The sequence below is a fragment of the Bufo gargarizans genome, chromosome 8, assembly GCF_014858855.1.
Source record: "Bufo gargarizans isolate SCDJY-AF-19 chromosome 8, ASM1485885v1, whole genome shotgun sequence".
Lineage (NCBI taxonomy): Eukaryota > Metazoa > Chordata > Amphibia > Anura > Bufonidae > Bufo > Bufo gargarizans.
In genome coordinates, this window is record NC_058087.1 from 116251511 (window position 1) to 116277687 (window position 26177).

The 26177-nt window shown below is 41.4% G+C and overlaps 1 protein-coding gene across 1 annotated transcript in view; it reads right to left on the reverse strand.

Annotated features, from left to right (window-relative positions):
- SLC29A4 (solute carrier family 29 member 4) overlaps positions 1–26177 on the reverse strand; it is an 889038-nt gene that overhangs the window by 622842 nt on the left and 240019 nt on the right. Inside the window, exon 7 of the mRNA XM_044304489.1 lies at positions 17584–17697. Within this exon, the coding sequence (XP_044160424.1) occupies positions 17584–17697 (114 nt within the window). The remainder of the gene's footprint in view (positions 1–17583; positions 17698–26177) is intronic.

Consider the following 26177-nt stretch of genomic DNA (forward strand, 5'->3'; position numbering starts at 1 on the left):
GGTTTTAGATATACATTTATTGATATAATTAAGCTATTATATAGATCTCCTTCGGCAAAGCTGAATATTAACAGGGTTTTGACATCTAGTTTTGATTTGAATAGGGGCACTCGTCAAGGTTGCCCACTATCTCCATTGCTATTTGATATTTATATCGAGCCTTTGGCTTTGGCCGTTAGCCAGGATGACAAAATTAAAGGGTTTGGAACACTAGGGACGGAAGATCATATTTTCATTTAAATGGAAAATGTTTGATTTTTTTTTTTATAGATCATACAGATACAACTCTTCCAAGACTCATCCGAATGGTTTATTCCATTGGCGGGGTTTAGATATAAATGCCACTGGACTTTGTATCCTCTAATAAGGCTTTGTTGACTGTTTCGGATACTTTTAATTATTTAGGTATGACTATATCCACTGAGAATGAAGATTTTTTACAGCATAATTTGATTCCACTGATAACAAAACTGAGGTAAAAAATTGGGATATGGCTTTGACTTCCCTTATCTAGAGCTGATCCAGTATCTCTGGTTAAGATGGTGATTCTACCCCAACTCCTTTATATTCTTAGTAATTCACCTATATGGATAAGGATAAGTTTTTTAAACTTATGGAGAGAATCATTAATGATTTATTGTGGGGAAGAAAGCGAGTAAGGCTTAAATTTGAATATTTGTATAAACCACTGCAGCAGAGGGGGTTGAATCTCCTCTACTTCAAGGGATATTTTATTGCTGGCCAACTATGGTTGTATCATGAATGGCAAAAAAGTGTATTGCTTACGACTTTGGTGAGGAGATCCTCGTATAATAATATATAAACTTTTTTAGAATCTGGACAATTGATCAATCGGGAGCAGGATTATAGAGAGGCCACAAAGTTATTATCTAAGTCTTGGGCCATTATTAGATCATGGTTGGGGGTAAAAGGATCGCTTCAATGCATGGTTGTGGTATAATTCTTATTGGTAGGTTTTAGGTGGTATAGCTGTGAATCAGTTTTGGCAAAAAAAAAGGGAATTCTATATGTTACACAAATGGTGAAGAATAGACAGATATTGTCGTTTTTGGATTTTGGACAATAATTAGTGGATAATTTATTGTGGTTTAGATATTTTCAGCTGCAATCAGCACTTTCTAATTTGAAGGATAAATCACTGTTAGCGATAGATACTTCTATTTTTTTTTAATTAGTTGAATTTAGAGCAGAGATTGAAGATTGCAAATATTTATAAATTGTTTCTTAAGGCCCGATTTACTAAAATACAATCACCAGGACAAAGGGCCTGGGGGGTGGATTGACCAGGTATTCAATTGGAGGGATGGGGTAATATATTTTTGAATTTAAGTTTATTATCTTTATTATCTCACAACTTTAATCACATTTTGGTAGAATTTAATATTATTTTTCATAGATTATATGTCACGTTCCTATGGCTTAGATATAGTTCTAGGTGCCCACGGTGTGACCTATCAGGTGCGGACCACTTACATATGCTTTGGTAATAAAATAATATTGGTATGCTATTAATAACTTTCTTATTCATAAATTGAAGTTACAGATTCTTTTTAAGGTAGAATGTTTAATATTGAGTTATTTTTCTAAGTTAAGTAGACATAAATATCAAAAGATTTTCCTAGGTAGAAAATTATTCTTGGCCAGATTCTTGGATACTCGGGTCTTGTTCTCACGATATATTCCAGATGTAAATACCTGGATAAATTTGGTTAACAAGGTTAAAAATTATGAGAATATTCTATATAAGCAAAGAAATGCTTATGAGAAGTGGTTTCAGATATGGGAGGCCTGAAGGTTTTGAACATCGATTGGTATAGTTATCTTGACCTTTTGTCGTTGTATCTTCTCTTTTTGCTTTCTTTGTTTCTTTTGAACGATAGTGAGATTTGAGACATATCACAAGGCTGGGGTCCCCAGAATTGGTGGTTTATGGGGAAAGAAAAGTATAATAATATTAAATTTAGATTTTGTACTAAAATTTGAACTGTATTTGGTTATTCAATAAAGATATTAAATAAAAAAAAGAAAAGTCATCTGTACCCCAAAATGTTAGCACTAAAAACATCACAAAAACAAGCCCTATAGACTATAGCCCCCCCCCCCCAAAAAATAGACATATTTGGTATTGTTGCATCCATAATGACCAGATCTATAAAAATATCACATGATCTACTGCATCAAGGGAACGGTGTAAAAAAAAAAAAAAAAAAAGACACCAAACTGTTTTTTTGTGACTTCGCTTCCCAAAAATTTTGATAAAAAGCAACCAGAAAGTGAAATGTACCCCAAAATGGTGTCAATAAAAACTACAGCTTGTCCCACACAAAATAAGCCCTCATGCAGCACATTCAACAAAAAATAAAAAAGTTATCACTCTTAAAAACCATGACAGAAAATTCCATGTTAGAAAATTCTCCTAATATCTTTCTCCTGTTATATTTTTCATTTTCGCCCCCAAGTATTAAAAAATTCCATGAAACAGGGCGACGGAGCTAACCACGCACTGTGATGGCAGCTTCATCCTGCTGCTCCTCACAAGAGCTGCTGTTCATCCCAGCACAATGGCACAATAAGCTACCAACGATGGTGAAAACTAAGAAAGAAAGGTAAGAGAACCGGCGAGAGGAAACAAGATGGTGCAGAGTTTCACCAAGCGCCTGGCTGAACAAATGGACTCAAACAGGGAGACCTCATTTGGCATGTCCGAAGGGATGGGAGAAGCTGATGACTTACCGCTGTCGAGATCCTTCTTCAACAAAGGGTTATATAAAGCCTTATCTCCTCTAAAGAGAGACGAAGCGGACATTAAAACGGAGGAAAAACAGATCAGGCATAGGGTCGCAGTACTAGAGGCCCTACTAAGTTCATACCAAGAGCACTTGAACGCAGCACTCATGCAAATTGAAAATCAAGAAAATAGGAGCAGACACAAAAACATATGCATACCTGAAAAGGTGACAAGCGAGACTCTGCCAGAGGCGGTCGCTGCCATCTTTGCCTCGCTGGTAGGCCCAGAGAAAGCACCCTTAATTGTGGTGGAGAGGGCACATAGGGCATTAAGACCAAAGCCTCCCTCTGGGAACCCACCCAGGGATATGATTTGGTGCCTTCTCCGTTATCTAAACACAGCTGCCTTATTCAGAGTGGCAAGAGACAGCAAAGATCTGTTGTATGAAGAGGCTAAAATCGAGGTTTTTCAGGACCTGGCTCCAAGTACTCTAGCTAAACGCCGCACTTTAAAGCCCCTTACAGATGCCCTAAGGGCGAACAAACTCCCAGTGCACTGGTTGTACCCTTTTGGGCTAGCCACGTCCAAAGATGGACAGCAGATCATTATCCGCACACCTTCTGATCTCTCAGCCGCCTGGGACAACTAGGAATCGAGCCTTTGCCCAAAGACCCTCTCTTTCCAGAACTACCCTGGATTCCCACATGGAAGGTGGTCTGAAATACATCACCTAAGTCCAAGAGGATCCCTAGGGTTGAAGAGGACACTTGAAATAGCTGTGTAATCCAGCAACATGAAGACAGGAAACCCTGGGAGGCCCTAAACACTCAGCACCCCCTGGATCTCCTGGACAGATAACTATACTTTATTTTTGTTTTTTAAGTTCCCCCCCCCCCCCTTACTTCTTATGCGTTATTTGACCTCCTACATATTTTTTTTTTTCCAGCTAATTCTTCTGTCATCATGTGCAGATGCGCAGTGGAAGGGGACGGGGGTATGCTGAATACCACGGGGGCTATGGCTTTAACACCTTGTCCATTGACCATGCTGGCCAAGACTCCCAGGTCACCTTGGTTTGGGTATCGCCTTTGTTAATTTTTTTTTAAACTCGCTTTATTGGAAAATGATAAGCAAGTTATGTAACAGCCTTTGTTAATTTTGTTATCTTGCACATAGTTCTTTCAGATTTAACTTAATTTTCTACATATGTTGATATATACAGGGGACTTGTTCCTATTCTACTGATAGGGATAAACAGCTAGCCAATTAGCGGATAATGGTTGTTCTCCTCCCTCCAGACCTGAATCAGAGGTCCCAAGCTCCTCGTTCTATTGGTATATATACTGCTGGTTTGGTGCTTTTAGCTATGAGGAGATTGGTTATAATTAATCATCTCTATTTTACTAATTGTTATGTTGTATATGACTTTTCTGTTTCTGTATTAGCTTGCCGGTGGCAGACCTCATGGCAAAATATGTTGGCCCTTTTTAATCTATGCTAATGGCTGAACTTCGTGTCCTGTCGCATAATGAGAATAGGTTCAATGTCCCACAAAAAAGGAGACAAATCTTGAGTCTACTTTACAAGCAAAAGGCAGACATTGCAGCCTTTACACGAGACTCACGTCCGTCATAACCATCTCCCAAAACTCCCAACTTCTCCTTATTCACAGTGTTACCACGCTACACATTATAGCGCCTCGAAAGCAGTGTCCATAGCTATTAGAAGTTCTATCCCATTTCAACTAACCAAATCATATATAGACACAGAGGGTAGACTCTTGATATTACAAGGGACGCTGTTCGGCACTAAGCTCACTATTGCGAATCTATATGCCCCAAATAAAATAAAAATCCCTTGGATTATATTGGCACTAAAAACCTTAAAATGTATGCAGAGGGAGTAGTGATTATGGGGGAAGACTTAAATGTAGCTATAGAACCTTCCATAGACATATCCCCGTCATCCACCAGCTTTTTCACACAGACAACTGAGAAAACTCAAGATAGCCCTCACAGAAGCTCATCTAATAGATATGTGGAGGGTGACACCCCACGGGTAGGGATTTTACTTTTTTCTCTCCTGTACATAACTCCTACCATCGAATTGACTACCTTTTTCTGACAAAATCTCATGTTTAGTCTGTACACAAAGTGGATATAGGGACAGTGATAGCTTCAGACCATGCCCCAGTCCTTATGGATCTTTCCTTGAAATGATTGCCTCTTCGGTCTGGACATGGAGGCAAAGTGATACCCTACTTGAGTCCCTGAAACACCTTGAGGATATAGGCAAGAAATTGAATACATTTTTCCATCGCAATCTCGATCCCCATATTTCCAAACCCTTGTGTCACAGATGGTGTAACAGAAAACAAGAAGTTACAAATAAGGATCCAACTGGCTTGATCCGAAACTAAGGAACAAAAGGGTGACCCCTATTTAAGCCCTGAAACTCTCCCTGTCTTCTCAGCCCATGCAAAGATCTCTATGATAGAAAATTGCATGCTCTCGTGCCTCGACTGTATGACACCTGAACACCCTATAATAGTGAGGGGACACGACCACCGGCTCCCTACACTTAATACAGAGGGAGTAAGGGTCATCTGGGATCAAGCAAACATAAAAACACAAATAAATGAACAGACTTATCTGTAGAAGCATCAGTTGTAGCATCTAGCATTTACACACCCCAGGAACTAGATGACAGCTGAGAGAGGGAAACGAGATGACAAAACGAAAGCAAAACAAAAGAACCTCAAGCAGTAGGTTCTGAAGAACGTCTGTCAGAGCTTCTCAGATGTCTGGCGGTGACAGTACCCCTACTTCTACGAGTGGACTCCGGACACTCAGAGCCCACCTTCTCAGGATGGGACCTATGGAAAGCCCTGATGAGAGAAGTGGCCTTAATGTCCGTCACTGGAACCCACATCCTCTCCTCAGGACCATAACCCTCCCAATGAACGAGGTACTGGAGAGAACTGAGGACAACACGAGAATCCACAATCCTAGAGACCTGAAATTCAAGATTACCATCAACCACAATCGGAGGAGGACGCAAAGAGGAGGGTACAATGGGTTGGACATGAGGTTTTAATAGGGACTTATGAAAAACATTATGGATCTTCCAAGTCTGAGGAAGATCAAGACAGTAGGCAACAGGATTGATGACGGACAAGATTTTGTAAGGCCCAATAAACTTAGGACCCAACTTCCAGGAGGGAACATTCAATTTGATATTCTTAGTAGACAACCACACCAGATCACCAACATTCAGGTCCGGACCAGGCACATGTCTCTTATCCGCCACGCGCTTATATCTCTCACTCATGCTCTTTAGATTATCCTGAATCTTTTGCCAAATAGATGACAAAGACGAGGAGAATCTCTCCTCATCAGGTAAACCAGAAGACCCCTCTCCAGAGAATGTCCCAAACTGCGGATGAAACCCATATGCACCAAAAAATGGTGACTTATCAGAGGACTCCTGACGACGGTTATTTAAAGCAAACTCAGCAAGGGACAAAAAAGAATACCAATCCTCCTGATTCTCCACCACAAAACAGCGCAGATATGTCTCCAGATTATGATTGACGCTCTCTGTCTGGCCATTCGACTGCGGGTCAAAAGCAGAAGAGAATGACAACCGAACCCCCAAGCGAGAACAGAAAGCTTTCTGTTCACAAACTGCGTGCCCCTATCAGAGACTATGTCTGAAGAAATACAATGCAATTTGACAATGTGATCAATAAATGCCTGCGCCAGCGCCTTAGCATTGGGCAACCCAGGAAAAGGAATGAAATGCGCCATTTTGCTAAAACGGTCCACCACCACCAGAATCACAGTCTTCCCTGAGGAACGAGGCAGGTCCGTAATGAAGTCCAGGACAGGAAGGAATGGGTAACGGAAGAAGAGGACCTGATGGCCATGAATGAGGGACTTTGACACGAGCGCAGGTCTCGCAGGCTGCCACAAAACCCTCAACCGACTTACGAAGCGCCGGCCACCAGAATCTCCGAGCGATGAGATCCACTGTGGCTCTACCCCCCGGGTGCCCAGCAAGGACAGTATCGTGGTGCTCCTTAAAAACCTTGTGTCTTAAAGCGAGAGGCACAAACAACCTCCCAGGAGGACAAAGATCAGGAGCCTCTGCCTCCAATTCAGGATAAAGAGCAGAGACCACTACACCTTCAGCCAAAATGGGACCCGGGTCTTCAAAATTCCCACCTCCCAGAAAACAACGTGACAGGGCATCCGCCTTCACATTCTTAACCCCAGGGCGGAACGTGACAACAAAATTAAACCTGGAAAAGAACAAAGACCATCTGGCCTGTCTCGGGTTCAGACGCTTGACTGACTCCAAGTAGGCCAGAATCTTATGGTCGGTAAACTGTCACGGAAGGTGTACAGGAAACAAGAAAACACAAAATGAATATACGACTGACTGGATCCAAAACTAAGGAACAAAAAGGGAGAGCCCTGCATCAGACCTGGCTCTCTCCCTTACTGCTCAGCCTATGCGAAAATCCCAATGGTAGATGATGGCATTTCCTCGTACCTCGACTGTATAACACCTGAACACCCCATAATAGTGAGGAAACATGACCACCGGCTCCCTACACTAGATACAGAGGGAGTCAGGGTCACCTGGGATCCAGCAAACAGAAAAACACAAATGAATGAACAAAACTTATCTTGTAGAAGACTCAGAAGTAGGATCAACATGCACACACTCCAGGAAGTAATATAAACCGCAAACTGATGAACTATGGGGAGGGATTTAAAGGAATGCAATCAGTGCAACTACATGACAGCTGAGAGAGACTAACGAGATGAGAAAATGAAAGCAAAACAAAGGAACCTCAAGAAGGAGGTTCTGAAAGGCATCTGTCAGAGCTTCTCAGATGTCTGGTGGTGACATAAACATGGTAATGGGGTTTTTGGCTCCCTCTAGCCAATGGCGCCATTCCTCAAAAGCTAACTTGATGGCCAACAACTCCCTATCTCCCACATTGTAATTTCTCACTGCAGAGGAGAGTTTCTTCGAGAAAAAGGCACACTGTCGCCATTTGGCAGGAGAGGGACCCTGAGACAAGACCACACCCACACCCAACTCAGAAGCCTCCACCTCAACTATGAAGGGCAGAGAGATATCAGGTTGTACCAAGATGGTAGCGGAAGCAAAACTCTCCTTGATATTAGAAAAGGCCTTACGTGCCTCTACCGACCAGGAGGAAAAATCTACCCCCTTTCTAGTCATACCAGTGAGTGGTTTAACAACAGAGGAATAATTCAAAATAAACTTCCTGTAATAATTGGCAAAACCCAAAAAACGCATCAGCGCCTTCTGATTGTCATGAAGCTCCCACTCAAGCATAGGGCAGACCTTCTCGGGGTCCATGCGAAAACCAGAAGCAGAGAGAAAAAACCCCAGAAATTGAATTTCTGGAACCGCAAACACACATTTCTCCAGTTCAGCGTATAATTGATTCTCCTGCAGAATGTCCTTATGAGTTTTGAAATCAGGAGAAAAAATCTAAATGTCATCTAGATACACTAGTACAAATTTCCCATTAAATGATAAAAAATGCTGTTCACAAAATGCTGAAAGACGGCTGGAGCATTCATCAAACCAAAAAGCATAACAAAATTCTCAAAATGGCCCTCAGGAGTATTGAAGGCCGTCTTCCATTCGTCCCCTTCCCTGACCCTGACTAGGTTGTATGCCCCTCTTAGATTCAACTTGGAAAAAACTTTAGCCCCAACAACCTGGTCAAACAGGTCCGGGATCAGAGGAAGCGGATAAGGGTCGCAAATTGTGATACTGTTCAGCTCCCTGAAATCCAGACATGGTCTTAAAGAACCATCTTTTTTCTTAACAAAGAAAAAAACAGCGGCAACAGGTGACTTTGAGGGTAGTATGTGTCCCTTTCTCAGGCTCTCAGAGATATAAGCACGCATAGCGACCCTTTCAGGTTGGGAGAGATTGTATAAACGAGATTTAGGCAGCTTGGTGCCTGGGATGAGATTAATAGGGCAGTCATACTCCCTGTGAGGGGGCAGCTCCTGAACACCACTCTCAGAAAACACATCCGAAAATTCAGAGAGAAAAGATGGTACAGTCTTAATAGAAAACTCTGAAACAGATGTCATGAGGCAATTCTCTCTGCAAAAGTCACTCCAACCATTTATTTGCCTTGCTTGCCAATCAATGGTGGGGTTATGTTTAGTGAGCCAGGGTAGCCCCAACACTAGAGGAGTAGGCAACCTGCTTAGGACGAAACATGACACATCCTCAACATGAGTATCACTCACAATCAAACGGATATTGTGAACTATGCCCTTTAACGATTTCTAAGAAAGTGGAGCGGAATCAATAGCAAAAACAGGTATATCCTTTCCCAAAGTGCCTACCTGGAAACCATGTGTTATAGCAAATTGATTATCAATGAGATTGACAGCTGCTCCACTATCTACAAAAATGTCACAAAAAATGTTAAAAATGTTCTTGCTCTCTAGCACCACCCTGGCAGGTAGGACAAAACGGGAACTACAAGCAAACGGAGATTGAGAGAGACTGAGACCCCTGCGCACTGAATGAGACTGCTGCACTGTCCTTGGACTGAGTATGACAGGAAGGAGTGATCTCTCCTCTCTCTCTAATATGCCTGTCAATACGAACGGCCCGAGACATGGCAGAGTCCAAGGAGGTAGGTCTCTCATGAAAGGCAAATGCATCTTTCAATCCCTCTGAAAGACCATGGCAAAATTGACTTCGAAGTGCAGCATCATTCCAACCAGTATCAGCTGCCCATCTCCGAAATTCTGAACAGTATATCCCTGCGGACTGTTTACCCTGGCATAAAAGACATAGTCTAGACTCAGCCAGAGCAATACGATCCGGATCATCATATATGTGACCCAGGGTTAAAAAAAAATAATCCACTGAACGGAGGGGCCGTGCCCCCACTGGCAGCGAAAAGGCCCAAGAGCGTTATCCCTGAGCAGCGAGATGAAGATCCCCACCCTCTGCTCCTCATCACCAGAGGAATGGGGAAGTAGGCAAAAATGGAGTTTGCAAGCCTCTCTAAAACAAACAAAATTCTCACTACCCCCGGAGAACGTATCCGGGAGCGAGCTCTTAGGCTCAGAACAAACTCCATGAATGCAAGCTGAAGGATACAGTTTTACGGAGATCTGCTACCTCCAATGAAAGACCCTGCATGTGTTCAGTAAAAACTGAAACCGGATCCATGCTTAAAACGGTTTTGGAGGTTTATAATGTCACGGATGGTGTAACAGAAAACAAGAAGTTACAAATTAGGATCCGACTGGCTTGATCCAAAACTAAGGAACAAAAGGGTGACCCCTATTTAAGCCCTGAAACTCTCCCTGTCTTCTCAGCCCATGCAAAGATCTCTATGATAGAAAATTGCATGCTCTCGTGCCTCGACTGTATGACACCTGAACACCCTATAATAGTGAGTGGACACGACCACCGGCTCCCTACACTTAATACAGAGGGAGTCAGGGTCACCTAGGATCAAGCAAACAGGAAAACACAAATAAATGAACAGACTTTTCTGTAGAAGCATCAGTTGTAGCATCCAGCATGTACACACTCCAGGAAGTTGTATAAACTGCAAAGTGATGCAGTATGGGAGGGGATTTAAAGTGATACGATCAGTGCAGCTGAGAGAGGGAAACGAGATGACAAAACGAAAGCAAAACAAAAGAACCTCAAGCAGGAGGTTCTGAAGAATGTCTGTCAGAGCTTCTCAGATGTCTGGCGGTGACACCTTGGTCTTGGAAGCCTATAAGGCCTTTGTCAGGGGATAACTGATAGCCATTGGCTCCTATGTTAAAAAACAGCACACAAAAGAGCTTAGGTCTTAGATCCAATCTCCGGAGAGGCTCCACAAGGGTTCCAAATCAGAAGCCCATCTTAAAAGACCTGACCACTCTAAGAAATAAAGTGAAAGACCTTCTTAACTGCAAAATCCCTACAGTTATTGAAATATAAGTTCTATGCACACTGAAATAGGGGCAACAAACGTATGTTACATTTAATCAAACAATGGAGAGAGAAAACATATATCTCATCTGTTAATTTCTTAAGCTCTCGAAAAAAGGACCTCTACGCCCCAAATAGCAAAGGCTTTTCAAGAATATTATGCTGCTTTATACATACTAAGAGATCAGCCCTCTAAAGAAGTCTCTACACTCTCCCCTTCCTCATCACTCATCTCTTCTTTGCTTAGGACACCAAGTTTGACAACAGAGGAACAAAGCTCCCTGATGTCCCCATTTACCATTGCAGAATTGTAAAAAAAAAGTACTGAACTCCCTCCCATCAGGAAAAAGTCCCGGCCCAGGTGGAATTTCCATTGCATATTTTAAAAAGCTAAAACAACATCTACATCGTGGCCAAAAGTTTTGAGAATGACACAAATTTTCACAAAGTTTGCTGCTAAACTGCTTTTAGATCTTTGTTTCATTTGTTTCTGTGATGTAGTGAAATATAATTACATGCACTTCATACGTTTCAAAGGCTTTTATTGACAATTACATGACATTTATGCCAAGAGTCAGTATTTGCAGTGTTGGCCCTTCTTTTTCAGGACCTCTGCAATTCAACTGGGAATGCTCTCAATCAACTTCTGGGCCAATTCCTGACTGTTAGCAACCCATTCTTTCATAATCAATTCTTGGAGTTTGTCAGAATTACTGTTTTTTTGTTTGTCCACCCGCCTCTTGAGGATTGGCAACAAGTTCTCAATGGGATTAAGATCTGGGGAGTTTCCAGGCCATGGACCCAAAATATCAACGTTTTGGTCCCCGAGCCACTTATTTATCACTTTTGCCTTATGGCACGGTGCTCCATCGTGCTGGAAAATGCATTGTTCTTCACCAAACTGTTGTTGGATTGTTGGAAGAAGTTGCTGTTGGAGGGTATTTTGGTACCATTCTTTATTCATGGCTGTGTTTTGGGGCAAAATTGTGAGTGAGCCCACTACCTTGGATAAGAAGCAACCCCACACATGAATGGTCTCAGGATGCTTTACTGTTGGCATGACACAGGATTGATGGTAGCGCTCACCTTTTCTTCTCCGGACAAGCCTTTTTCCTGATGCCCCAAACAATCGGAAAGAGGCTTCTTTGGAGAATATGACTTTGCCCCAGTCCTCAGCAGTCCATTCACCATATTTTCTGCAGAACATCAATCGGTCCCTGATGGTTTTTTTTGGAGAGAAGTGGCTTCTTTGCTGCCCTTCTTGACACCAGGCCATCTTCCAAAAGTCTTCGCCTCACTGTGCGTGCAGATGCGCTCACACCTGCCTGCTGCCATTCCTGAGCATTCCTCTGCACTGGTGGCACTCCGATCCCGCAGCTGAATCCTCTTTAGGAGACGATCCTGACACTTGCTGGACTTTCTTGGATGCCCTGAAGCCTTCTTAACAAGAATTGAACCTCTTTTCTTGAAGTTCTTGATGATCCTATAAATTGTTGATTGAGGTGCAATCTTAGTAGCCACAATATCCTTGCCTGTGAAGCCATTTTTATGCAACCCAATGATGGCTGCACGCGTTTCTTTGCAGGTCACCATGGGTAACAATGGAAGAACAATGATTTCAAGCATCACCCTCCTTTTAACAGGTCAAGTCTGCCATTTTAACCCAATCAGCCTGACATAATGATCTCCAGCCTTGTGCTCGTCAACATTCTCACCTGAGTTAACAAGACGATTACTGGAATGATCTCAGCAGGTCCTTTAATGACAGCATTGAAATGCAGTGGAAAGTTTTTGGGGGGATTAAGTTAATTTTCATGGCAAAGAAGGACTATGCAATTCATCTGAGCACTCTTTATAACATTCTGGAGTATATGCAAATTGCTATTATAAAAACTTAACCAGCAACCTTTCCAATTTCCAATATTTATGTAATTCTCAAAACTTTTCGCCATGACTGTACTTCTTCTTGGCACGCCTCTCCCTCCTCAGGCTCTTACAACTTACATTGCTGTTCTCCATAAAGAAGGTAAGGGCCCAGAGGAATGTGGGAATTACAGGCCCATCTCACTCCTGAATTGTGATCTAAAATGGTGGTCAAAGCTATTAGCCCACCACATAGCCCATTCCTATCCAAACTTATTGGGCCAAACAGGTGGGATTCATGTCAGGATAAAAGGGGAAGCATAACGTTTGGAGAGTGAGCCATACTATATATACAGTTAAACAGAAAAAAAATTACCTCTTCTCCTTTTAGGCACTGATGCCAAAAAGGCCTTTGACAGGGTAAATTGGGCATTCATGGAGGAAGCTCTGAGAAAGTTCAACTTCCCGTCTCAGTTTAAATCAGCTATATTTTCCGTATATTCTCAACCTTCAGCACAAGTAATCATAAATGGCACATTGTCGGAACAGTTTCCAATAACAAACAGAAAACGTCAAGGGTGCCCTTTGTCGCCTTCTCTCTTTATACTATGCATGGAAATACTGTTATTAAAGCTTATCAGAGAGAATTCAAGGTCTTACAATAGGTCAGTTCACTCATACCACTGCGGCTTTCGCTTATGATATTTTATTACTGATCACGAACCCTGTGGAAGCCTTTCTGAAGATTTTAAGGATATTTGCGCAATATGGCAGGATCTCACATTTTAAGATCAACTACTCTAAGTCTGAGACACTCAATGTCTCGGTAGACCCCAAACTGATATCCTCACTTAAGGCCTCCTCACTGTTTAAATGGCTCCCCTCCGCAATTAAATATTTAGGCCTTCTGATCCCGCCTGCCTATTTAGTTTAAACTACAACCCGCTCATCTCTAAAATTAGGACTCAATTGGAAAACATGAAAATCCCTCACGTGTCACGGTTTGGCAGGAAAAACCTCTCATCAACCTATATCCTTCCACAGATCTTATATGTACTACAATTGCTCCCAATAAATGTCCCTTCTAATTATTTCATGCATTTCAGGAGCCTGTTTATTTCCTTGTTATGGGGAGCCAGAAGGCCTAGACCAGTATTCTCTTTACTCTCACAGAAAAAGGTACAAGGAGGTATAACCCTGCCAGACCTGATACTATACTATAAATCCATTCAATTGGCTAGATGGACACTTTTGGCTAATACTGATCTTAACACACCATATCTGGACATAGAAAGACACCTAATGGGCCACTATTTGTTGAATTGCCTTTGGATCAGCATAATTAAGAGCGACATGACAAGAGGGATGATTAAGGTATGTCATCTCTCGGATACACTTCCTCAATCACTGGGCCATATTTCCTGATTGGTCCCATTGAGTGTTCTTCCCTCAGTTTTTGACCATTCGTTGGTCCCTACTACTAATTGGTGTAACACCCTAAAATCATTCAGAATTCATGAAATACTGAACGCAGATCCCCCAATTACCCTGCCAGAGTTGCTCAGACAAAAGAACCTTAATTCTCCTACACTGAACCAATCTCTGGACTTCATACACACTTGCCAAATATTCAGAAAATTCCTCTCTTCACCTTTGCCGGATCCCACTTGGTTAGAGAATCTCACTTTAAAACCAACACCGCCTAGAAAACAGATTTCCTTGATATATTATAATCTGCTTCCGGCTTCAGATTTTATTGGGAAAAGGAATTGTGAAGAGTTTTTTCTAAAAAAGAAGCAGATTATATACTCTCACATGCTAGTGGTTTCTCTAGGTGTATTAGGTTACAAGAAAACTTTTTTTAAACTATCACCAGATGGTATAAAACATCTGACTTCCTGAACACTTCAGGGCTCTCACCCTCTGACAAATGCTGGCGATGTGGACAGGATAGGGGTACCATGTATCATATTTGGTGGTCCTGTGGTGGTCCACACAATTCTGGACAGAAGTCAAAAGAGAAATAAATACAATACGCTCTCTTTCTATAGCAGTCACGGCAACGTTAGTCCTTCTATGGTTGCCTCGACCCACATTTACCCCTTCCAAACACAACTTTGCCACACATATGCCATCAGCAGCTAAACTTCTCATTCTGACAAAGTCGAGGGATACCCATCTATTGCTTTGTGGAAGGCGAAAATTCAGCAAATTAACAGGATGGAAGAATTGGCAGGTTGGGAGGCAAAGGATAGACAACAATATTTAAGGGTGTGGCGACCCTGGATTGACTCTCAGGCCCCGATTGCTGGGACAGAGACTTAGGATAATAATTAAACAAGGACCACTTCTCTCTCTCACTTGTTACATGTGTCTTATGCTTAGATGGAGCCTGTCCGCCGCTCTCATTTTTCTTTTTTCTACATTATCCCCTTTGTTATGTAACATAGTAACATAGTACATAAGGCCGAAAAAAGACATTTGTCCATCCAGTTCGGCTTGTTATCCTGCAAGTTGATCTAGAGGAAGGCAAAAAAAAACCTGTGAGGTAGAAGCTAATTTTCCCCACTTTAGGGGAATAAAAAATTAGTCCCGACTCCAATCAGGCAATCAGAATAACTCCCTGGATTAACGACCCCTCTCTAGTAGCTATAGCCTGTAATATTATTACGCTCCAGAAATACATCCAGGCCTTTCTTGAATTCCTTTATTGTACTCACCATCACCACCTCCTCAGGCAGAGAGTTCCATAGTCTCACTGCTCTTACCGTAAAGAATCCTTTTCTATGTTTGTGTACAAACCTTCTTTCCTCCAGACGCAGAGGATGTCCCATCGTCACAAGTGAATAGCCCTAATTTTAATAATCTTTCAGGGTACTGTAGTTGCCCCATTCCAGTTATTACTTTGATGCCCTTCTCTGAACCTTCTCCAGCTCTGCTATGTCTGCCTTTTTTACAGGAGCCCAGAACTGTACACAGTACACCATGTGTGGTCTGACTAGCGATGTGATATGTTTCCCTAATTTCTAATGGCTTATTTTACTTCGCCACAGGTACCATTTAATATACATGGTGGCTCAGTGGCTAGCACTGGAGCCTTGCAGCGCTGGGGTCCTAGGTTCAAATCTGACCAAGGGCAACATCTGCCTGGATTTTGTATGTTCTCCCTCTGTTTGCTTGGGTTTCCTCCCACACTCCAAAAACATACTGATAGGGACATTAGATTGTGAGCCCCATTGGGGACAGTTGGTTGCTAATGTCTACAAAGCACTGCAGAATATAGTAGCGCTATATAAGTGTGTAAAATAAATAAATAACAAATAGATAAACAGGACAAGGACAATCTTCTCCACCCGTGAGAACTTTTAGTTTCAGTGATTTTTCATATGTATAGCATGATCTAGCATTTGAAAATGTAAGCATTAGTTTGCATATATACCTAATCTCATGTATACTATCTGTCTTTGGATTGATAATACTCTGAGATGTTACCTTGTTGTATACCTGTTGTTTTTTTTTATAAAAAGAGAATACATAAAAAAAATTATATGAAACACCTGCTGAGTGAAGTGCTTGCTACACCCCTTAAATTCCTTGGGTGGTGTAGCTTTTTGTGGGGTTTCTCTGTGGGGATACCTCAGGGTCTCTTCAAATGCAACATAGTGCCCAAAGACCATTCCAGCAAAATGTGCCCTCCAAAACCCTTTTTGCCTTCTGTGCCCTGTTGCATGCCCAAACAGCAGTATATGACCACATATGGGGCGTTTCTGCAAACTGCAGAATCAAGGTAATAAATATTGAGGTTTGCTTTGTTGTTAACCCTTGATGTGTTCCTTGAACAAAATTATTAAAATGGAATATCTGCCAAAAAAGTGAAAATTTTAAATTTCAGCTCTATTTTGCTTTAATTCCTATAGAATAAAGGGTTGAGTACATTTCAAAACCAGTTTTGAATAGTTTTAGGGGTGTCGTTTCTAAAATGGGGTCATTTATGGGTTGGTTCTATTATGTAAGCCCAACAAAGTGACTTCAGAACTCAACTGGTCCTTAAAAAAGTTGACTTTGGAAATCTTCTTAAAAATGTCAAAAATTGCTTCTAAAATTATAAACCTTCTAACATCCTAAAAAAATTAAATTACATTACCAAAATAATACCAACATAAAGTAGACATATGGGGAACGTTTATGAAAATGTTTACATTTTTTTGTTAACTTTTGGATTTTTTAAATATAAATAAAAGGTAAAACATAGACTCAAATTTACCATTAACATGAAGTACCATTTGTCACGAGAAAACAATCTCTGAATGGGTTGGGTAAGTAAAAGCTTTCCAAAGGTATTACCACCTAAAATGACACATGTCAGATTTGCAAAATTAGGCTGGTCCCGGTCTGAGTTAATCCAGTTTTCCTACTTTACTCTTACTTTTTGAGGAAAAAAAAAGTCTCAGTGATAAATCAAGAGTGAAACTCATTAACATAGCTTACCACTCCCTCTTCCCCACCCATATTTAAAAACTTTAGTAAGTGGTGTAAAAATGCCAAAAAGTCACAATTTTTGTGCAAGTGAGGTCAAAAAGTAGCAAAAGCCCAATTTTGCGCATTTTTTAAGCCAGAATTCTGGAGAAAAGGCATGATAAATCAGGCTAATAGTATGTACTTAATAACAATTTTGGCAAAAAATTAAAGAAAAGGGTGGTGAATGATTTTCTTCTTGTTTTCTTGAAATTGGTGGGGAGATCAACAACAAATATACTGTAGATAGCATGCCTAAATGATCAACAATGTATCTACTAATTGCCATTATGCCCTTGGTTCATGGTGGCTGATATTGCAGAGCTCAACATTATGCAGTCACTTTCTATATGTATCTCAATATCCTATATCACACTGTTGCAAACTGTACTCAATAAGTTTCTATTATCTGTTGAGAACAAGTGGACCTTTAAGTAACTCACCAGCAGTAATTCTCATGTGCGTAGTAAGAAGTTCCAACGTGGCATTATTAAGGACAACAGCAGCTAATGCCACCAGAATGTAGGTAAGGCTCATGTCAAATACAATAGAAGTGCCTAGAATTGAAGGACAGAAGACATAATTATAGGAATTATACTATATAAATATTAGTTTAACCCCTTAGTGACAAGCCTGTTTTGGGCCTTACCAAGCAATTTTCTTCCTCTTTTTATCATTGCCTTCCAAGAGCTATAACTTTTTTATTTTTACATCTATATAGCTGTATGAGGGCTTGCTTTTTGCGGGACAAGTTGTAGTTTTAATGGCGCCATACTGTACATAATTTTCTGATTAACTTTTATTAACTCTTTCTGGGAGGGAGATGGGAAAAACAGCAATACTGCCACAAAGTTTTTACATTACAAATTTTACGAAGTTCATTTTTTCCATATAATTAACATAATATCTTTATTCTCTGGGTCAGTACAATTACAGTGATACCAAATGCATATAGTAGTGTGGGTCATTACGGATGTGGCGATATCAAATATATAAGGGTCCTGTGCAGCGCTTAGACTGGGATACTATGAAAGAGCAGCTGCCCAGCCTAAGGCCCATTAGTGACCGCCGTAAAATGGCGTATGGGTGGTCACTTAGGTGGTTAATTCAGATACTTTGTTTAGAAAAGAGACATCACAACTGACTTTAATAAAATGTATCAATAAATTTTTATGTGTATACTGTAAATACACTCTTAACACCTTAACGACCCAGGACGAGAATGCTCGTCCTCAAACACTGGCACTTAGCGCTCAAGGACGAGTGCTCTCGTCCTGCAGTCGTTCCTCCCCCCGCGTGCGCTCCCCCCGGTCAGCAGCAGAGATCCGGCGGTTACTGACCACCTGATCCCTGCTGCATCCACCAGCATCCGGCGATGCCTGTGGATTAACCCCTCATATGCCGCGGTCAGCAATGACCGTGGCATATGGGAGGTTTGCGCTCCCTCACCTGATGCATCGGGTCCCCGCTGTGCTGTGGCGGGAACTCGATCGTTGCCATGGCAGTCCCAAGCCATTCCAAGGCTTGGGTCCTGTTATGTATGGAAGTCTAAGAAGCCCAGCCCCCAGGCTTTGTCTTCTAGGCAACTGTTAGCGTCTTACAGTGTAATACACTAATAGTTCAATACAGCACAATACAGATGTATTGTGTTGTATTGAAACAAGGATCAGACCCTGTCCCATAGTGGGACAAAAAATTTAGTGAAAAAAAAAAAACTTAACAAAATTAAAGCTTTACAAAATTAATTAAAAGTTTCAAGTAAAAAAAATAGTAAAAAAATAAATAGGGGAAAGACATATAGACATATTACATATTGTTGCGTCTGTATTAACCAGCTCTATAAACATATCACATGACCTAACCCCTCAAATGAACACCGTAAAAAATAAAAAATAAAAACTGTGCTAAATAAACAATTTTTTTGTCACCTTACATCACAAAAAGTACAACAACAAGCGAGCAGAAAGGCGTACATCCACTAAAATAGTAGCAATCTAACAGTCACCTCATCCTGCAAAAAAAGAGACCCTAATTGAGACAATCGCCCAAAAAATAAAAAAACTATGGCTCAGAATATAGAGACACTAAAACATCTTTTTTTTTGTTTTAAAAAAGCTGTTATTGTGTAAAACTTACATAAGTATACATATTAGATATCGCCGTGTCCGTATCGACCAGCTCTATAAAAATATCACATGACCTAACCCTTGCATTACATTGCTCTATGAGCCAGACATACAGCTACAGGTGATGTAGTCGTTTCATGCCACCACTCTCAAAGGCTATCATGGTGCACAGCAAGATGGTAATGGAGGTTGGAATGAAATGACTATCATCTTCAGCGATGAATCCTGCTTTTGACTGGGGCGCAATGATAGGCAAAAAATGGCTTGGAGACCACGCGAGCAAAACCATTAAATAGACTTCATAAGACAACATCACACCAGTCCTACTCCTGGGATTATGCTGTGGGGTGACATAATGTGTGGTAGCCAGACCCTTTTAGTGTTGATTTGGTCATGAAAACAGTAGTATGGACATTTCTCCAAAGTGTCACAGGAGCTGTTTTTCAACATGACAATGCCAGGCCACACATTGCTAAATGGGGTACTATGGCCTGCAGTGTCTCTGGACTTGTCTCTCATTGAGCACATCAAGGATGGTTGCAATTGCAAAAGGAGTTGCCAGCAGCAGATCTTGATGATTTCCATGCCCAACTGCATTTAGTGTAGCAGAACATTCCTCAGACAAACATTAATAACTTCACAGAAATCATGCTAAGGTGTATAAAGGCCCTATTAGACCGTATGATAATCAGACCAATTATCAAGAAAAAGTATTCATAGGAATGCTCATTCCTGATAATTGACTTAGTCGATTACCAAGCATTTCATGACCATGCATGATCATTTGTTGGTTGGTGGGTATCTTTCATTGGGATCAAAGATGTCCAATTATCAGCAGCACATCTCCTGTGTAATGAGGCAGATGCCAACTAGCTCTGATGGATGTTTGACCATTCATCGGTGCTAGAGATGAGCGAATTGAAGTTGACAAAGTGAAATTCGATCCGAATTTCAGGAAAAAATTTATTTGCAGCGAATGCGAATTTCCTTGCACTTCATGGTAAGGCTACTTTCACACTAGCGTTCGATCGGATCCGTTCTGAACGGATCCGATCATATTAATGCAGACGGAGGCTCCGTTCAGTACGGATCCGTCTGCATTAATAACTTAGAAAAAATTCTAAGTGTGAAAGTAGCCTGAGCGGATCCGTTCAGACTTTCAATGTAAAGTCAATGGGGGACGGATCCGCTTGAAGATTGAGCCATATGGTGACATCTTCAAGCGGATCCGTTCCCATTGACTTACATTGTAAGTCTGAACGGATCCGCTCGACCTCCGCACGGCCAGGCGGACAGCTGAACGCTGCAAGCAGCGTTCAGCTGTCCGCCTGTCCGTGCGGAGGCGAGCGGAGCGGAGGCTGAACGCCGCCAGACTGATGCAGTCTGAGCGGATCCGCTCCATTCAGACTGCATCAGGGCTGGACGGAGGCGTTTGGGTCCGCTCGTGAGCTCCTTCAAAAGGAGCTCACGAACGGACCTATGAACGCTAGTGTGAAAGTAGCCTAACGAATGACATTTTTTCCTAAAATGGCCGCTACATGGAGAAAGGAAATCTGGAAAAGGCGGGATCACTCATAATGCCATGCATGCAACCAATCAGCAGCCAGCCTTGTGATGTCACAGCCCTATAAATAGCGGCAGCCATCTTAGATTCTGCCATTTACCAGCGTACTTAGTGCAGGGAGAGACGTGTCTGCAAGCGCTAAGGACAGTAATAGGAAAGATTTGATTGTGGTGAAAAAAATACGATTTACAAGTGCAGGGAAAGATTATTCAAGGTGTAGGGAAAGGATAGGGAGGAATCATTCCACGAGCATTTCTGTTAAACAGGGTTCAATCGGGGAGGTGACAGTCTGGGTAATAGGAATAATCCTATTGCACCTTGCTGCACTGACTGGGGATCCAAATTGCCATTATACAGCTCTGTAATTCAGGCAAACCGTAGAAGCATGCTGCGATTTTCACGCAAAGCACAAGTGATGCGTGAAAATCACCGCTCATGTGCACAGCCCCAAATAAATGAATAGGTCCGGGTTCAGTGCGGGTCCGCGCTGACCACGACATAGAAGGGGTATGTGTCGGGTGAGGGAGCGCATCGAGTCCCCGTGCTGCTGTGGCGGGGACTCAATGTGTCAGAAGGCAGCCCGATGCCGAGCAGATGCTTCCCAATGCCTTGCACGGCATCGGGACCTGCTTTCTACGGGTCCTGAGGAGATGCATGTCCGTAACAACCAGCTCTATAAAAATATTACATGACCTAACACCTCAGGTGAACACAGCAAAAAAAAATATAAAAATGTAAAATAAAAAAGCAATTTTTGTTACCTTACATCACAAAAATTGCAACACCAAGCAATCAAAAACGCATATACCCCCCAAAATAGTACCAATAAAACAGTCACCTCATCCCGCAAAAAATGAGACCTTACCTAAGAAAATTGGTCAAAAAATAAAAAATGTATGGCTCTCAGACTATGGATACACTAAAATATAATTATTTTGGTTTCAAAAATGCTATTATTGTGTAAAACTTAAATAAATAAGAAAAAGTAGACATATTAATTATTTCCACATCCGTAGTGATCTACTCTATAAAAAATTTCACATGACCTAATCCCTCAGGTAAACGCTGTAAAAATAAGTAAATAAAAACTGTGCCAAAACAACCAATTTTTTGGTCTCCTTGCACAATTAAGTGTAATAATGACGCCCAAAAATGGTACCTATAAGAACGTCAACTCTTCCTGAAAAAAATGAGCCCCTGCACAAGATGATCGGCAGAAAAACTGTCTTGAATTTTGTTTATGGAGCTATATGGAGGCTCATTATTTGTGGGGTGATCTGAACTTTTCATTGATACCATTCTGGGGTGTGTATGACTTTTTGATCACTTTTTATTATTTTTTTTTGTAGAAAATGAAGCAACCAAAAATGAAGGGCACATTGCGACACCCATGATGTTATTTTTTTATTTTTGTTATTTTTTTTTATTTTGGGAAAAGGGGGGGGGGGAATTTGAATTTTTGGTTTCTGTGCACTCAGATGCCGTGGTCAGGATTGACCATGGCATCTGAGGGGTTAAATGTCCGTGATTGGCATTACTGCCGGTTGCGGACATGAGCCGCAATTGTCTGCTAAAAGAAGCAGGCGGCCACCCGCAACTATGGTGCCCGCAGCGGGCAGGAGCGGGTGACATCTATAAACACTCGCCCAGCGCTGTACATGTATGATGCTGGGCGTGAAAAGGTTAAATTGTGTCAACTACCGACATATCCATAAAGGGGGTATATTTATACACCCCACTACAACAAAAAATATGTAGGATTAATCATTATTTGACTTGTGATTCAACATATGTAATCTATGTACTTTGGTGTCAATGTCAACTGCTGTATGTTGGGGAAACCACTTTGGATTTTAAGACATGTTTAAATCAACATACGTATACCATATGAAAAAAAAGCATGGCTGTACCTGTCTCAAAACATTTCTCAGAGCAGGGTCACAGTGAAAGTGATGTGAAATGTATGCTCATAGACAATATTCCCATATCTCAAAAAGGAGGCAATAAAGCATTAGCCTAAAAACGTGAAATACAGTGGATTGTAAAACTTAATACACTGAGACCATATTGATTAACCACTTCAGCCCCGCTAGGTGAAACCCCCTTCATGATCAGAGCACTTTTTACACTTCGGCACTACACTCCTTTCACCGTTTATCGCTCGGTCATGCAACTTACCACCCAAATGAATTTTACCTCCTTTTCTTCTCACTAATGGAGCTTTCATTTGGTGGTATTTTATTGCTGCTGACATTTTTACTTTTTTTGTTATTAATCAAAATGTAACGATTTTTTTGCAAAAAAATGACATTTTTCACTTTCAGCTGTGAAATTTTGCAAAAAAAAACGACATCCATATATAAATTTTTCGCTAAATTTATAGTTCTACATGTCTTTGATAAAAAAAAAATGTTTGGGCAAAAAAAAAATGGTTTGGGTAAAAGTTATAGCATTTACAAACTATGGTACAAAAATGTGAATTTCCGCTTTTTGAAACGGCTCTGACTTTCTGAGCACCTGTCATGTTTCCTGAGGTTCTACAATGCCCAAACAGTATAACTACCCCACAAATGACCCCATTTCGGAAAGTAGACACCCTAAGGTATTCGCTGATGGGCATAGTGAGTTCATAGAACTTTTTATTTTTTGTCACAAGTTAGCGGAAAATGATGATGATTTTTATTTTTTATTTTTTTCTTACAAAGTCTCATATTCCACTAACTTGCGACAAAAAATAAAAAATTCTAGGTACTCACCATGCCCCTCACAGAATACCTTGGGGTGTCTTCTTTCCAAAATGGGGTCACTTGTGGGGTAGTTATACTGCCCTGGCAATTTAGGGGCCCAAATGTGTGAGAAGTACCTTGCAATCAAAATGTGTAAAAAATGGCCTGCGAAATCCGAAAGGTGCACTTTGGAATATGCGCCCCTTTGCCCACCTTGGCAGCAAAAAAGTGTGACACATCTGGTATCGCCGTACTCAGGAGAAGTTGGGGAATGTGTTTTGGGGTGTCATTTTACATATACCAATGCTGGGTGAGAAAAATATCTTGGTCAAATGCCAACTTTGTATAAAAAAATGGGAAAAGTTGTCTTTTGCCAAGATATTTCTCTCACCCAGCATGGGTATATGTAAAATGACACCCCAAAACACATTCCCCAACTTCTCCTGAGTACGGCGATACCAGATGTGTCACACTTTTTTGCAGCCAAGGTGGGCAAAGGGGCGCATATTCCAAAGTGCACCTTTCAGATTTTGCAGGCCATTTTTTACACATTTTGATTGCAAAGTTCTTCTCACACATTTGGGCCCCTAAATTGCCAGGGCAGTATAACTACGCCACAAGTGACCCCATTTTGGAAAGAAGACACCCCAAGGTATTCCGTGAGGGGCATGGCGAGTTCCTAGAATTTTTTATTTTTTGTCACAAGTTAGCGGAAAATGATGATTTTTTTTTTTTTCTCTTTTTTCCTTACAAAGTCTCATATTTCACTAACTTGCGACAAAAAATAAAAAATTCTAGGAACTCGCCATGCCCCTCACGGAATACCTTGGGGTGTCTTCTTTCCAAAATGGGGTCACTTGTGGCGTAGTTATACTGCCCTGGCAATTTAGGGGCCCATATGTGTGAGAAGTACTTTGCAATCAAAATCTGTAAAAAATGACCGGTGAAATCCGAAAGGTGCACTTTGGAATATGTGCCCCTTTGCCCACCTTGGCATCAAAAAAGTGTCACACATCTGGTATCGCCGTACTCAGGAGAAGTTGGGGAATGTGTTTTGGGGTGTCATTTTACATATACCCATGCTGGGTGAGAGAAATATCTTGGCAAAGGACAACTTTTCCCATTTTTTTATACAAAGTTGGCATTTGACCAAGATATTTTTCTCACCCAGCATGGGTATATGTAAAATGACACCCCAAAACACATTGCCCAACTTCTCCTGAGTACGGCGATACCAGATGTGTCACACTTTTTTGCTGCCAAGGTGGGCAAAGGGGCACATATTCCAAAGTGCACCTTTCGGATTTTGCAGGGCATTTTTTACACATTTTGATTGCAAAGTTCTTCTCACACATTTGGGCCCCTAAATTGCCAGGGCAGTATAACTACGCCACAAGTGACCCCATTTTGGAAAGAAGACACCCCAAGGTATTCCGTGAGGGGCATGGTGAGTTCCTAGAATTTTTAATTTTTTGTCGCAAGTTAGTGGAATATGAGACTTTGTAAGGAAAAAAGAAAAAAAAAGAAAAATCCTCATTTTCCGCTAAATTGTGACAAAAAATAAAAAATTCTAGGAACTCGCCGTGCCCCCCACGGAATACCTTGGGGTGTCTTCTTTCCAAAATGGGGTCACTTGTGGCGTAGTTATACTGCCCTGGCAATTTAGGGGCCCAAATGTGTAAGAAGTACCTTGCAATCAAAATGTGTAAAAAATGGCCTGCGAAATCCGAAAGGTGCCCCTTTGCCCACCTTGGCTGCAAAAAAGTGTCACACATGTGGTATCGCCGTACTCAGGAGAAGTTGGGCAATGTGTTTTGGGGGGTCATTTTACATATACCCATGCTGGGTGAGAGAAATATCTTGGCAAAAGACAACTTTTCCCATTTTTTTTATACAAAGTTGGCATTTGACCAAGATATTTTTCTCACCCAGCATGGGTATATGTAAAATGACACCCCAAAACACATTCCCCAACTTCTCCTGAGTACGGCGATACCACATGTGTGACACTTTTTAGCAGCCTAGATGCGCAAAGGGGCCCAAATTCCTTTTAGGAGGGCATTTTTAGACATTTGGATCCCAGACTTCTTCTCATGCTTTAGGGCCCCTAAAAAGCCAGGGCAGTATAAATACCCCACATGTGACCCCACTTTGGAAAGAAGACACCCCAAGGTATTCAATGAGGGGCCTGGCGAGTTCCTAGAATTTTTTTTTTTTTTGCATAAGTTAGCGGATATTGATTTTTTTTGTTTATTTCTCACAAAGTCTCACTTTCCGCTAACTTAGGACAAAAATTTCAATCTTTCATGGACTCAATATGCCCCTCACGGAATATCTTGGGGTGTCTTCTTTCCGAAATGGGGTCACATGTGGGGTATTTATACTGCCCTGGCTTTTTAGGGGCCCTAAAGCGTGAGAAGAAGTCTGGAATATAAATGTCTAAAAATGTTTACGCATTTGGATTCCGTGAGGGGTATGGTGCGTCCATGTGAGATTTTATTTTTTGACACAAGTTAGTGGAATATGAGACTTTGTAAGAAAAAACAAAAACAAAAACAAACAAAAAATTTCCGCTAACTTGGGCCCAAAAAAATGGCTGAATTGGAGCCTTACCAGGGAGG